The sequence below is a fragment of the Rana temporaria genome, chromosome 3 (assembly GCF_905171775.1).
Source record: "Rana temporaria chromosome 3, aRanTem1.1, whole genome shotgun sequence".
NCBI classification, from domain to species: Eukaryota; Metazoa; Chordata; class Amphibia; order Anura; family Ranidae; genus Rana; species Rana temporaria.
In genome coordinates this window covers 82,707,702-82,723,779 of record NC_053491.1, presented here as the reverse complement: position 1 = coordinate 82,723,779, position 16,078 = coordinate 82,707,702, and the positions used below count along the sequence as shown (strand labels likewise).

General features: G+C 40.9%; 1 protein-coding gene across 1 annotated transcript in view; it reads right to left on the bottom strand.

Annotated features, from left to right (window-relative positions):
- The window catches only part of LOC120931412 (proprotein convertase subtilisin/kexin type 5-like), a 113,216-nt gene extending 101,552 nt beyond the window's left edge, over window positions 1-11,664 (bottom strand). Inside the window, exons 1-2 of the mRNA XM_040342823.1 lie at window positions 11,415-11,664; window positions 6,297-6,500 (exon numbers count right to left, since the gene is read on the bottom strand). Coding sequence (XP_040198757.1) covers window positions 6,297-6,500; window positions 11,415-11,595 — 385 coding nt within the window. The 5' untranslated portion in view covers window positions 11,596-11,664. The remainder of the gene's footprint in view (window positions 1-6,296; window positions 6,501-11,414) is intronic.
- Window positions 11,665-16,078: the final 4,414 nt, after the last annotated feature.

Genomic DNA, 16,078 nt, shown 5'->3' with positions numbered 1-16,078 from the left:
GCACACTAAAAAAGGTCACACCTTTGTGTGCTAAAATGAATTCATTCAGATTTTTGTTATAACATTTGAAGTAGATTTTTTTACTGGTTTACTGCTTCACTGCATTTCAAAGGCTAACCTCACCTTAATTAATAATGCACTATACATGTTTGAGCTACACACTATCATACCTCCCAACTATCTGAGATGGGAATGAGGGACACCTATTAGCTACAACCTCCTTAAAGGGTCACTAAAGGAATTTTTTTTTAGCTGAAATTACTGTTTACAGGGTATAGAGACATAATAGTTAACTGATTCCTTTTAAACATGATTAAAAATAGATAAAAAAACAATCATATAATGTGCCTGCAGCTTAGTTTTTGCTGTTGTTTGCTGGTTCTCTGATGTACAGAGAGCAAATAGAGGGCAGTCAGCCAATAGAGGGCAGTGACACTTTGTCTAAAACTCCTCAGCACCAATCCAGTTTTGTTTTACACACAGTAACCACACCTCCTTGATTAGTCAACACCGTGAGAAATCTCCCAGTACTGTGGTGATCAGGAAACAGACAAGCAGGAAGTGTGGAGATCAGAGAGGATTTACAGCAACATCAAAGCAAAAACGAACAATGAGGACATGAAACCAGGACTACAGTAAGGTAAAGGAAGCTATTTAGCTAAAAAAAAAATCCTTTAGTGACCCTTTAACCACTTAAGCCCCGGACCAAAATGCTGCCTAAAGACCCAAGGTGTTTTTACAGTTCGGGACTGCGTCGCTTTAACAGACAATTGCGCGGTCATGCGATGTGGCCCCCAAACAAAATTGGCGTCCTTTTTTTCCCCACAAATAGAGCTTTCTTTTGGTGGTATTTGATCACCTCTGCGGTTTTTATTTTTTGCGCTATAAACAAAAATAAAGCGACAATTTTGAAAAAAATGCAATATTTTTTACTTTTTGTTATAATAAATATCCCCAAAAACATATATAAAAACATTTTTTTCCCTCAGTTTAGGCTGATACGTATTCTTCGACCAATTTTTAGTAAAAAAATCGCAATAAGCGTTTATCGATTGGTTTGCGCAAAATTTATAGCGTTTACAAAATAGGGGATAGTTTTATTGCATTTTTATTAATTATTTTTTTTTTACTACTAATGGCGGCGATCAGCGATTTTTTTCGTGACTGCGACATTATGGCGGACACTTCGGACAATTTTGACACATTTTTGGGACCATTGTCATTTTCACAGCAAAAAATGCATTCTTTATTGTGAAATTGACAGTTGCAGTTTGGGAGTTAACCACAGGGGGCGCTGTAGGAGTTAGGGCTCACCTAGTGTGTGTTTACAACTGTAGGGGGGTGTGGCTGTTGGACTGATGTCATCGATTGTGTCTCCCCTATAAAGGGGATGACACGATCGATGCGCCGTCACAGTGAAGCACGGGGAAGCCGTGTTTACATACGGCTCTCCCCGTTCTTCAGCTCCGGGGAGCGATCGCGACGGAGCGGCTATAAACAAATAGCCGCGCCGTCGTCCCGGATCGCTCCCCGAGCGAACCCGACCACTGCATGTAGCGGGGGGGGTCCCGATCGGACCCCCCACCCGCTAGAAGGACAGGACGTACATGAACGCCCATGTGCCTGTGCGTGCCATACTGTGGACGTACATTTACATGCGGCGGTCGGGAAGTGGTTAAATAGGAATTAGTTAAGCCCACACGTGCTTTTTGTTTACCAGTACTATTCCTTTACATTGGCTTTTAGCATTTACAAATGCAGCAATTTAGCAATTGGATGAAAAGTTTAGCACTGTAAAAACTACATAGGCACGCCCACAGGTTATGTTAGGTGTGCCTGGGCACACTCAAATCACCCACTGTGGCGCAGATTCCCCCTGTATAGACCCCTTGGGTTTTTCACCAAAACCCCCCAACGGGCTCCAAAAAAAATTGTAAAAAAATAAAATAATACAAATTAAAACTACTGACACTGTCCACTGCCCTACTGACACCAATCTCTTCCCTACTAATACAGTCAATTGCTATATACACATGCACACAAATGCAAATGTGTTTGAGCTTTGGGGTGCACACCTTAATACAATAGGCTGTGCACACCTATTCACAACTATATAGATCAGACCAAAATGAGGGACAAATGAGGAGGAAAGAGGGACAGAGGGACTTTGTTCCGAATGAGGGCAAGTCCCTTGAAATCAGGGAAAGTTGGGAGTTAAGCACTATAGTATCATAACTCGCTATTAGTCTAATGACAAAGTCAGAAAGTAGTGTAAGTCTGAAATATATGGGACCATTTACACTGCCCTCACACTAAACCAGAGTGATTTAGTGGGGGGGGGGGGGGCAATACAAAATTAGTAGAGTGTCTGCAATTCCAAAAATCCTTTAGAAGAATTATTATAACAGTGATTATAAAACAAGCTAAAATGTTTTGGCACATGGCCTTGAACCAGGCCATGTGCCGAAACACGCTGGCTTTATTTTTAATCACTGTTATGCCATAAATAAAGTCTTCTAATTTCGTAATGTATCCAGTTGATGGAGGACACTTTGGGGGCCTCAGCACCCATTTAAGGATTTCACCAATTTATCCAGGATGTGTTCCCTTGTTAGAACACTGCTAATTACTTCTTGTGTTGGTTTAGTGGAGAGGCAGCTGTTCATTTTGGTTCCACTAAGACACCAGTAGGGGGTGGTGTGTTGCACATTTCCACACTTTACACAGTTCCCTTTAACTTTTTTAGTTTGGTCAACTTTATTTGAAGTGCCACCTCATTCATGTATATATGCGGTGCCTTTCTGTTCGCTGCGATATAATGACACATGTCCGCATTTAATCATTGGTCTCTGCACTGCACCTCTGGGTTTCACTGCAGTGTGAATGTTTTCACTTGTTTTCTAGGTGCTCTAGTGGTGACTGGTGTTCTTCCAGTGTGAACAAACTCCAGTTACCGCACTGTGCGAATAGGGCCCCAGTCTTATGGTAGTGGTGCTTATTTGTAAAAAAAACAGTAGCAGAATTGCAAAAAAGTTTAAAAAGTCTTAATAAAAGTTACTGTACATAGTTTCATAGTTAGTCAAGATGAAAAAAGACACAAGTCCATCTAGTTCAGCCAATAAAAGAGAGAAAAATGAAATCCTATATACACAATCCTATACCCACAGTAAAATATATTTTGACTTTATATACATAAATACCATCCAGGCTGGTAAAATGTTAGGTGGGAAAGGAATCCTTTGTACATGAGGGTTGACAAGGGTTGGTTTACAATAACCTCGAGAGTGCAAAATATGGAGCCAATCAGCTTCTAACTTCAGCTTGTTCAATTAAGCTTTGACAATAAAACCTGGAAGCTGATTGGTTTCTATACACAGCTGCATTCGATTTTGCACTCTCCATTTTTAGTAAATCAACCCCAAAGTGTCCTTGTTTTAACTCAAGTGGCTTATTTTTACCGAAGGGTTAATATGGCTGGAGTTGCACAGAAGAGTGACTGCACCCCAAAAAACAACCTTTCCGAACTCAAACTAAAAGTAGACATACACAGCTCAATTTTCTCTCATTCAACCTACAAGCTGGGTGGAGTTTGAAAGGCCACCTATTTTTTTAATTTTGGCTGATTCAGAAATCGAGGTGTCTTCATGCCAGCCGCACACAGGTTACCGCAAAAGCACCTGATGCATTCTAGAGAGTGGGGGTTTTCCGATCTTGTGACTGTTGAGACAGCCAATCACAACGGTCACATGACCCAAATGCCCGCCCTTTAGAACCCTGAAAGGCCCAGGAGTTGATCAGCAGAATGTGGTTAAACCAATGGTGCACTTGCAAAGAAAAACTATTTGGTGTATGTAAACCCTAACAAGAACTTCTCTAATTGTATCCCTTTTGTCTGTATAATGTTGAAAGTGTTATGCTATATCCGTTCAATGAGTGCAAAAGAATACCTGTTGATCCTGCCAGAAATCTTGTGAGTGGATAACTAGGCTTTTTGCCTAAGATGCACTTTTATCATTAGCATAGTTTCCAGTTCTCCCTGGGACTACTGTATAAAACACCTCCCTCCCTATGTTATGGAGAAAAGGAAATAGGGAAATGTTCTGTTGTCTTTTCCTAGGTTGACAACACAGCTCCTCCAGAGATTTAGATTGAGTAAACACTGTCATGCTAGGACATTAATTGTGTTGCTGGCAGGAGATTATCAGCTGAGAATACACGCAAATGAGTCTGAAAAAGAAATCTAATGCAGACACCACATCTAAGGACTAGTATGATGCACTATATTACATTTTACGCTTATGATTAGATAGACTTTAAAAAGGAAATGAGTACTGATAACAACTGAGGCTGCTATTGATGACCTTTGCTTCTGGAAACATTTGTAATCTGGCTTCTATACTGATCCAATGGCTTTACGGTTACAAGTGTGTAGATGTGGAGTGTGACTGTACTCTGGTTTAGTGATTTTAAGTATTGAAGCCTGAGGCAGCCAGGCAGCAAGAACAAGATCATTAATGGTAGTCCCATATTTCTCTTACTACCACTTTTCTGTAATTCTGTTGAGGATCATATTTTTCACTTATAAAAAGCACATGCTGCTTATACAAAATGTATCAAAAAATTATATTTTCCAGAATATAACTAATTTTGTCCATTAGATTATTTGATCATCCGCTATATCTACTGTATATCCTATATAATATAAAAGTATAGGGCCAGGTTGTCTCATAAATAACTGGGTGTAATCTCTGTGTCACTGCTTGGTCTCTATAGAGTCAGCCATATATTTACAGTGGAAACTCGGATTACGAGCATAATCCGTTCCAGGAGAATGCTCGTAATCCAAAGTAATCGCATATCAAAGTGAGTTTCCCCATTAAAGTCAATGGAAACGAAAATAAATTATTCTGCATTAACTTCAATGGCATGCAATACCGCATGCGGCCAGAGGTGGGGGCGCAGGAGAGCCTCTAAAACACCCGGAATGGCCTAAAACAGCTTGGCTGACCTCAGCAAACCGCGTCTTTCCGAAGTCTTTTCGAACAGCTCCGCTCGGCTCCGGCACCGGCACCCCCCACCTCAGACCAAACGCAATACTGCACACCGCTTTGGCCTGAATCCTGCTTGTTTTGCTAGACAACACTCACAAACCGAGTCAGGATCTTTTAAAATACAGAGCTCCTATCGCGAAACGCACGTTAACCGTGTTACTTGCAATTCGAGGTTCCAGGGAGGGAGGAAGCCACTCGATGAAGAACCTATATTGGAGAGCACCGAGCACGAGGCTGGTATCTCGGGAGAGGCCTTGAACTTCATTGAAGGACGCACCATTACTGAAAGGCTGAATGATGGTTGCCTGTCAGTCCTAAGTTCACAAGAAGTTAATTGGGAGTGATCCGGGTGCTTAATCCTGTGTTGAGAGGATTTTGGACCGAATATACCTCCATCTGTGGGAAGGTCTGTGGCAGAGACCTTACCAAATTTTCCATGCACCATCTCGGCTGCTAGGCTAGTGAGAGAGGCCTATCCGGGTGTGCAATACCCACTCTGGCTAGAGTGGTGACGAAAGCTGTGTTGATGGAAGCAGGGGTGTTTCTGGACAGAAGATATGCACCTGAACCTATTACCTGTTACCAGCTTCCACCTCTTCAACTACTTATTTTATTTTTTTACCAAGTTCAGAAAATAAATCAAAGAAAAAGAAGTCTAAGTGTGGACATTGAACTTTTTCTCAACTCTCATCTGATACCCTAGACAGCGAAGGGCGAAGGAAATAGAGGTAACATGTCGCCCAAAACAATCCAGCAGCTCCTCCGGGGGTAGTGCTACAATTATATCACCTGACCTCAACAAAGTTTCTATAAGAGGGTCCAGAGAAAATGCAGCAATTTGCGGTAAAAAAAGTTCCATCCTTGTCCGTTACTGCTATATGTTCAAGAGTCAAAAGTCCCACTGCTAGTAGATAACACATAATTTTCACCTAGGTTTTACAATGTCTTAGCAGTTTGGTCAAGTACTGCAATTCAGATTTGTGGTCATCTAATTAATACTATTATAACCAAATGTTCAGGAGTAGGATTCCTGTTTATGTGGGGAGTGAAGGACTAGCAGACCTTTCCATGTGACCACACTAAAGCATGATCCACTTTGTCTTTTAAAGTAGTAAAACTGCTTCAAGATCATAAATCATGCATCTTTTCATCTCCCAATGATCAATAATGTGCAAGGTACAGTATACATACAGTATATATAAAAAAGATATAAGTAGACAATATGATACATGTTTGGTCTGATACCTTGTAGGCAGTATATTAAATAACATTCTCCACTTTGAAGCTTGTAGTTGCTCTTGCATTTCTGACAGCTATTGGCATTAGTGCAAAGATCACAGTTCAGTGGGCATGATTCACAGGTGTAGGTGCTCCGCTCCGGGTAAAAGCCACGAGGACAGTGCAGCTTGCAGCGAATGCGGTGAAGAAAGCGTTCTGTCCCATCTTCATCTATTGAATCAAAATAAAGTATTTAATAAACTTATAAATTAATTAAAGTACAGTATGTCTAAAATCAAAATGTTTATTTAAGTTTTTGAATAATAGAGGATAGTTAAATACCTAAGGGATATTTCTGTTCATTTCCTGTCCTGTAGACTTACCAGGAAGTGAGAGGATATCCTTCCAAAGTGACCATAACGCTTCCCAGACAGTTGTCATGGGTACAAGTGTTCCCACTGGAAGATTTCTGCTCTATTCCTGTTCTTGTGACAAGTCAACATTTTTAGATTCACCCTCACTTTTATTCCTGGTGACACTGGTGATCAGGACAATTAGAAAGATTAAATCTCCCTAACAAGGATATGGAAATTAAACCTGACAGGATTTCAAGCACGGTAACCCTTCTTTCTCAATAATAAAAAAAAAAAACTGCTTTTAGTTATATTTGAAGTACAACTCCAGCCAAAATGTTTTTTCACTTCCAGGGAGGGCTTAACCTCCCTGGCGGTATGATTCTTTCAGATTTTAGGTGCTGAAAGCGGTACCATTATTTTGCATAGAAATTTGGTTTTATTTTATATTGTATGCCTGCAATTCTTAGGAATAACTCACTTAAATCTGTCTAGTAGACATCCCGGGTATAAAAATATTTGAAACACAACATCATAAATTATAATATAATAAATGAATATAAATAATTATAACAAATAAAATAATATAATAATAATAAAAATTAATACTTTCATTGTTTGATGACAAATTTCCCCACAAATCACTATCGCTCAATTCTGCAAGTGATTCTAATTTATTATCGCTGTTTTTTAGCTGGTCTAAAACCACTTTTGACATAAAGGGACACTTTTTGTTTGCTATGGACAATCTCCAGTTTCCAGGCAGAAAGAACTGTTTTTATTATATAAAATTGCATGTAAGACACTGGGCAGACCACTAGGGACAAAGAGGGTGTGTATTTATTTCATACAGTACTGGAATCTTTAAGATTACAGTATACTGTATGTATTGTGTTTATTTCCTTTTTTGAATTTGGCGCTGATCTCCGCCCCCGTGCGTCGTAACATCGCAGGGAACGAAGCTTGGCGGCACACTGGCACTGTGAATCGAGCGAGGAGACAGCTTGATCACACAGCGGAGAGGCATCGCAGGATCCAGGGACAAGGTAAGTAAACCCTGCCTGTGGACACTGCAAGGCGATCCCGAGTCTGGTTCAGGGTTACCGCTTTTGGTTGTGAAATTCCACCCCGAGCCAGACTCAGGAATACTGCTCAGGGGGTTAAGGTGATGAGACATTTCTCCATTTCTCCAGTGCAGGTGCATGGCACGGGAATATTTGTACTTGTGAGGCACTTTACGTACACTCGCGGGTATGTCCGTACTCGCGAGTGTATGTAAAGTGAGTGTCTGTAAAGCAGGGTATGCCTGTATACTCTACTTCCTTCACAAGTTTAAGCAGCAAAAATAAAGCCTACAGTTGAAGGTTTTACATCTTGTGTGGACATTGCAACTTCTATAGACTTCCTTCGCTGGACAACGAACTGAGAGGTAACGTGCAAAACCCAAAATCTAACCCAGCAGTTCCTATGGGGGTAGTACTACATAAGCAATAACAAAAACGAAATCAAAATTATTTGATAAAAAAAATCCAAATAGGGTTGCAGTCAGAAATAACAAAACAGAAATGCTTAAAATATAAAACCTCTCTTAGAGTGAACTGTACTGTTTCGATACTTGTTTAGGTCAAGGTAACCAGAAAAAGGACTTTTACTTACCCTTTTCTCCTCTTCTGCAGGCTCCTTCCTTGCTGCTACAATTGGTCTGCTCAATTAGCTCTTCCCTACATTCCACTGGTTGCAGGTCCGCTGACATCATCGGGCTGGATTTAGAAAGAATCGCGTATCTTTCGGCGGCGTAGCGTATATGGGCCGGCGTAAGCCCGCCTAATTCAAACTAGGCTGCTAGTGGGCGCGTTGTATTTAAATGATTTGTGACCCAATGTAAATGACACGCTTTACGAATGGCGCATGCGCGCGCATGCTCAGTATCACGTCGAATTTTCTCCCTAAGATACGTCGGCTCAATGTTTAGGTGACGTGAACGTAACCTACGCCCATCTCCATTCACGGACAACTTACGCAAACGACGTAAAATACGACGCTGTTCCGACGTTTCCGACGTCCATACCTAACATGACTTACCCCTGCTTTATGAGGGGTAAAGTTACGCCGGACCGACGCCTTACGTAAACGGCATATATAAATGCGCCGGACGGAACTACGTTTGTGAATCAGCGTTTCTAGGTCATTTGCATATTCGACGCAGAAATCAACGGAAGCGCCACCTAGCGGCCAGCGTAAATATGCACCCCAAGATACGACGGCATAGGAGACTTACGCCACTCGTATCTTGGCAACCGTGAGGCGTATCTGATTCTTTGAATCAGGCGCCAAGATACGACGGCACACACTCAGACTTACGACGGCGCATCTGGAGATACGCCGTCGTAAGTTGTATCTGAATCCGGCCCATCATGTACAAAGCAGAGCCCATTGTCCTGCACAAAATGTGAGGATGTCAAGGGAAAATCTACTGCTGCAATGAAGGGGAGAAGGTGAGAGCACCAGCTGCCGGGAAAGATAGGATTGCGAAAGCTGGAGGGCTTAAATGAGCACTTAACTTTTGCAATGTGGGGGGCAGGCCCATTGTAAGGGAAGACTATTTCTTTACTCAAAGTTAGGCTTTCATACTTCCTGCACTATACAAAAATGTAAAAAAAAAAAATCTATCTGGAGTATAATACCATTGTACTTTTTAAATAATTAATTACAATACATATTCAGATATCTTTGTTTCATATTCCAAAGCGTTAAAAAATTTGCTGATATTTGTTGAGTTGTGTATGCAAGTGACGCACAGGTGTTAAGTGCATTCCCTTGCCAGTGTCCCATTGCTGTCTATTGGGACATATCAGTGCAGAAAAGGCACTGTGTTGCCATCTCAAACAGGAAGCTGGAAGTGTACTGGATTCTGTCAGATGAATTGATATTCATATATGCCTGCTCCTAGGGGTGTAGATAAGGGGGAGACTTTGGTATCCGAACCCCCTCCGAACTGTCCATCCTTGATGCCAGTGAAGTCACTGGTTACATAAATTTTGCACAACACAAGTGACTCTCAGCCAGTAGGCTGCACCTTTCCTCATGCTGGGCCTTGAAATTCACCATTTGATGAGCCCAAAACCACCATCCAGCCCTATTACTTCTGGACATCGTTGCTTTTCCTGCAACTATCATCCAGACTGGACCTAGTTGCATGTCTGTTGATAATAGCCAAATAATTTGGCTTAACCCCAGCACTGCCTAAAATCTCTGTTGTGTCCTCCAGCAGGAGTAGTCCCGCCTTAGGTCACTTAGTACACACGAGGAGACATGTCCGATGAAAACGGTCCGTGGACCGTTTTCACCGGACATGTCTCCTGGGAGCTTTTGGTCTGATGTGTGTACACACCATCAGACCAAAATCCCCGCGGACAGAGAACGCGGTGACGTAGAAGACACCGACGTTCTCAAACACGGAAGTGCAATGCTTCCACGCATGCGTCGAATCAATGCGACGCATGCGCGGGATTTTGGGACGCTGGTTACACGTCATAACCAGCGGACATGTCCGATTAGGTGTACTAACCATCGGACATGTCCGACGGACATGTTTCCAGCGGACAAGTTTCTTAGCTTGCTAAGAAACTTTTGTCCGCTGGAGACCTGTCCACTAGGCCGTACATACGGTCGAACATGTCCGCGGAAACCGGTCCGCGGACCAGTTTTAGCGGACATGTTCGACCGTGTGTACGCGGCCTTACAGTTGCAGTAAACTGTAAAATGTACTAAAATGTTATTTTATTTTTTTACACTTACTGTATACTCTGTGACTTCAGTAGGAAAATTGCATAACTACCTCTGCATGGCAACATGAGTCAGTATTGTGGAACTTTTAAAGTGTCATTGTCTAGGATCAAGATAAGTGCTATCAAGTACTGCCTATTGAGAAGATAAACTCCAACTAATTTGCCCAAAATTACACAAAATGGTAAAGGTTAACCTTTAGGCTAGATTACCATTCTTAATGGCACCCCAATGCACCTTGCTAATGTGTGCCTTTTGCACATGCCAAAATACATGGTAACAAAGTACCATGAGTTTTAGGGGGCCCCTTTTTTTAAAAGAGAATCATGCACTTCTTTTGTCTAATTTTCAAAGAAAAATTTGCAAAAACACACATACATACATACATACAGTGCAATAAATATGATTACATATATTTATGTTTATTTAATAGATGTTCACAAAATAATCTACTACAAGAACCTAATTTTGATTAATGAATCAATCTTCTGTTTTAGTTATTGATAAAACAAAGAACATTTTACAATGAATGAAAGTATTTTCACAGTGGATAACTATTGGCAACAGTCCTTAATTGTATCAAGGAATAAAACAACTTACAGTATCTCACAAAAGTGAGTACACCCCTCACATTTTTGTAAATATTTTATTATATCTTTTCATGTGACAACACTGAAGAAATTACACTTTGGACATTTTCTCTTTGGGGTGTACTCACTTTTGATGCCAACAGTTTAGACATTAATGGCTGTGTGTTGAGTTATTTTGAGGGGGCAGCAAATTTACACTGTTATACAAGCTGTACACTCACTACTTTACATTGTAGCAAAGTGTCATTTCTTCAGTGTTGTCACATGAAAAGATATAATACAATATTTACAAAAATGTGAGGGGTGTACTCACTTTTGTGAGATACTGCATATCTACATAGCAATACATGTGACTGGTTATAGTAAATGCAGTATCAACTCTCAGCAAAGACAAAGACTAGGACAAAGTTACTTACCTATCCCGCACTCTGTACAATCGTAGGGCTCCTGTCCAATACATTCCTCACAACTTGGGTGACAGTTCACACACTGAGCATTAAGAACAAACTGTCCATTGGGACATGTCAAGGCTGACAAATGGCCAGATAGGTGCAGGAGAAGAAGCGCAAAGAAGCATACTTTTGTTGTTGACTTCATTTTCCCTCACAAAGTTCCTTTGCCAGTCTCTGGCTGACTAACAGGTGTGTTCTGACAATGGACAGGGAGTGAGGTTTTCCTCTCAAAGAAATCAGTTACCAGTATGAAACAGGAGCTCCAGACTGGTCAAACCGGTTTGCCTTTCTCTTCCATGTTAGATCAAATTCCAGAATTATTCATGGAAAAAAAACATGCCTGGAAAGGGTATTTTAGCTGCAAATCTCGACTTCTTGTTTAGTACCAGACTTGTAGATGCTCCAGATTAAAGTCTCTTTCAGAAACGAGCACTCCTCTGTTCAGCTATATCATGATTTGTTATAATAATATCTACAAAATAATTAACCTTTTACTACATATTTTCTATTCAAGATAAGTACATTTTCATTAGGTTTCCTTATTTTATAATTGAATGCCTAATACAGCAAAAATAAATTAATTTCAAAAGATATGCTTAAAGTGGTAGTAAACTCTTTACTACCACTTTTACCTACAGGTAAGCCTATAATAAGGCATAATCTGTGCCCATCAGTGCGGTCTCATCTGTGCCCACTAGTGCCATCTCATCTGTGCCCACCAGTGCCATCTTATCTGTGTCCACCAGTGCCATCTCATTTGTGTCCACCAGTGCTGTCTCCTCTCTCCCCACTAGTGCGGTCTCATCTGTGCCCACCAGTATGGTCTAATCTGTGCCCACCAGTGCCGTCTCATTTGTGCCCACCAGTGCCATTTTATTAGTGTCCATATGTGCATCTGGGATTGTTAACTGGCATCAGACAGGTGACAAAGCACTCGCCTTCTTTCCTGTATATAGAGACCTTCCTCCATCATCACTGACTGCAGATATACATCATCTGTCCTGTATACAGCTATATTATACAGTAACAGGACAGATGATGTATATCTGCAGTCAATGATGTATACACTACTACACAGATAATATACACAAATTGTGAGTACATCTGCCCTGTGTAGTGCATACTGCTATATACACCCACCTTCTTTCTTCCTGTATATAGAGACTCTCTATATACAAGAAGGAAGAAGGTGGGTGTATATAGCTGTATACACTACATAGGACAGATGTACTCACAATTTGTGCATATTATGTAGTGTATACAGCTACAGTATCTCACAAAATTGAGTACACCCCAGAATTGTTGCTCTACATGAAGATGGCCTAGGCTATAAGAAGATTGCCAAGACCCTGAAACTGAGCTGCAGCATGGTTGCCAAGACCATACAGGACAGGTTTCACTCAGAACAGGCCAAGTGCATCTTTATACTTATATTTAATGTTATATGCTTGTTTCAATAGTTCCTCTGCTCCAAATTAGTATGTTTAGATTACTGGTAACAGGAAGGGGGCCCATTCTGTTCATGGAGGCCCTGTCTTGGGTGGAGGGACTGGCAACTTTATTATCAAAGCCACTCTTCCACTTTGCTGTTTCTCTTAATTACCTACAGGTTTAGAGCAATATCGTGTTTGGGAGGGCCATTTGTTATACCCCCCAAAAGAGGGCTACAGTTGTCAGTACTGCACTGTACAGTAAACAAGAAGGGAGGCTAGGAAAACACACACATACATACTATAAAACAGTTCCAGCATTTGTTATTGATGCAAACTTTTTATCTTTCCGCCATAGAACAGTGCCTACTATCACAGTCAACCCTCTGGATTAGATGTTTTCTCTCTTTCTAGGAAAGGCCTACCTGTCCTAATCATTACCTGATCAATTGAGGCTCAGGCAAGTGATGCTTAGATCAGGTAAATCACTTGCCATGATTAAGCTGTGTATTACTGGTCAGAGTCTAGAAAAGTATCCAACACAGTATGTTAACCTCCTGAGCGGTATTCCCGAGAAGAGCTCGGGGTGAAATTTCAGTACTATTAGCGGTAACCCCGAGCCAGACTCAGGATTGCATCACAGTATCCAGGCATAGTTACTTACCTTGTCCCCTGGATTCTGCGATGTCTCCCCGCTGTGTGAGCAATCTGTCTCCTTGCTCGATTCACACAGTGCCGGGGGGGCCGAGCTTCGTTCCCTGCGACGTTGCGACGCACGGGGGCGGAGATCGGCACCAAATTTGAAAAAATAAAAACAGTACACATACAGTACACTGTAATCTTACAGATTACAGTACTGTATAAAATAATTACAAGCCCCCTTTGTCCCTAGTGGTCTGTCCAGTGTCCTGCATGCACTTTTATATTATAAATACAGTTTTTTCTGCCTGGAAACTGGAGATTGTCCATAGCAACCAAAAAGTGTCCTTTTATGTCAAAAGTGGTTTTAGAGCAGCTAAAAAACAGCAATAATAAATTAGAATCACTTGCAGAATTGAGTGATAATGATTTGCTGGGAAATTCGTCATCAAACACTGAAAGTAATGACAGTGACAATTCTGCAACTGAGCAAATTTCAGTGTTTTTGATTTGATTACATTATTGAATAATTTTTATTATTATTATATTATTATTTGTTATAATTATTTATAGTTATTTATTATATTATAATTTATGATTTTGTGTTTCAAACTTTATCATACCCGGGATGTCTACTAGACTCTTGTTTGGAGAGATTTAAGTGAGTTATTCCTAAGAAATACAGGCCTACAATCTAAAACGCCAAATTTCCATGCAAATAATGGTACTGCTTTCAGCACCAAAAATCTGAAATAATCATACCGCCAGGGAGTTTAACACATTGAGAATTTGTACTGCAACTCAGTAAAACATAAATATTGCATTTAGTGCCACCAACTAAAAATAAAATTAAAATTTTTTGTGAAAAAAATAAAAATAAAATAAAAATGAAGGAACACTAGTGTCGTTTAACCACTTAAGGACCGCCTCCTGTACATATACGTCGGCAGAATGGCACGGCTGGGCACAAGCACGTACCTGTACGTCCTCTTTAAGTGCCCAGCCGTGGGTCGCGGCCGAAGCTCCGTGACCGCGGCCGCGGGACCTGCGGACCCGATCGCCGCTGGAGTCCCGCGATCGGTCCCCGGAGCTGAAGAATGAGGAAAGCTGTGTGTTAACACAGCTTCCCTGTTCTTCACTGTGGCGCTGTCATTGATCGTGTGTTCCCTGATATAGAGAAGCATGATCAATGACGTCACACGTCCAGCCCCGCCCCTCTACAGTTAGAAACACATATGAGGTCACACTTAACCCCGTCAGTGCCCCCTAGTGGTTAACTCCCAAACTGCAATTGTCATTTTCACAGTAAACAATGCATTTTTATAGCATTTTTTGCTGTGAAAATGACAATTGTCCCAAAAATGTGTCAAAATTGTCCGATGTGTCCGCCCTAATGTCGCGGTCATGAAAAAAATCGATGATCGCCGCAATTAGTAGTTAAAAAAAATGATTAATAAAAATGCAATAAAACTATCCCCTATTTTATAAACACTCTGGCGCAAACCAATCGATAAACGCTTATTGCGATTTTTTTAACCAAAAAAAACTAAACTAAAACGTTTTTTTATATATTTTTGGGGGATATTTATTATAGCAAAAAGGAAAAAATATTTAATGTTTTTCAAAATTGTCGCTCTATTTTTGTTTAAAGGCGCAAAAAATAAAAACCGCAGAGGTGATCAAATACCACCAAAAGAAAGCTCTATTTGTGGGGAAAAAAAGGATGCCAATTTTGCTTGGGAGTCACGTCGCACGACCGCGCAATTGTCAGTTAAATCGACTCAGTGCCGAATTGCAAAAACTGGCCGGGTCCTTTACCTGCATTTTGGTCTTAAGTGGTTAAATGTTACAAAGAATTTAACAGAATATGTAAAAAGGAAATCAAGGATGCAAAAATTCAAAACGAATGACAGATTGCAAATGATAGTAGGAAAAACCCCCAAAAAATCTTCAAATATATTAATAGTAAAAAGGTCAGGTCTGAGCATGTAGGCTCTTTACAAAACAATCTAGAGTGGGTGACTGGGGACAAAGAGAAGGCTAATTTATCAAATACTTTCTTCAGCTCTCTGTATATAACGGAGCATTGGGGGGTTCATGTCCAAAATGGGGGTGGTAGTGACACAGCCCCAAATGATCCACAATGGCTCAAAAGTGATATGGTCCAGAAATATTTAGACAGAATAAAGGTGGATAAAGCACCTGGACCAGATGGCATTCACCCACTGGTAGTGGCACCAGTAACCCAGTAAGCCAGTAACCCATGAACGACACGCAGGAACAACTTATGTCAGTTCCTATCCAATAGGATGCCCCCTAATTGGTCCCCCAAAACAAGCAGGCAGTTCATCCACCTTTGGAAGTTCAAAGATTCCAGGCTCCAAGACCCAGTCTAGAACTTACTAAGATCTGAGAAAACAAAATTTGTTTTCCCCCATAACAGAAACAAATCCTGGGGCCCCTAACGATATTTAAGTGAGAACCCTAGGTTACATATGTACACTATCTACAACCCTGCTAGCCATTGCCTCACAATATATATCCTTGACTTTCATGGCA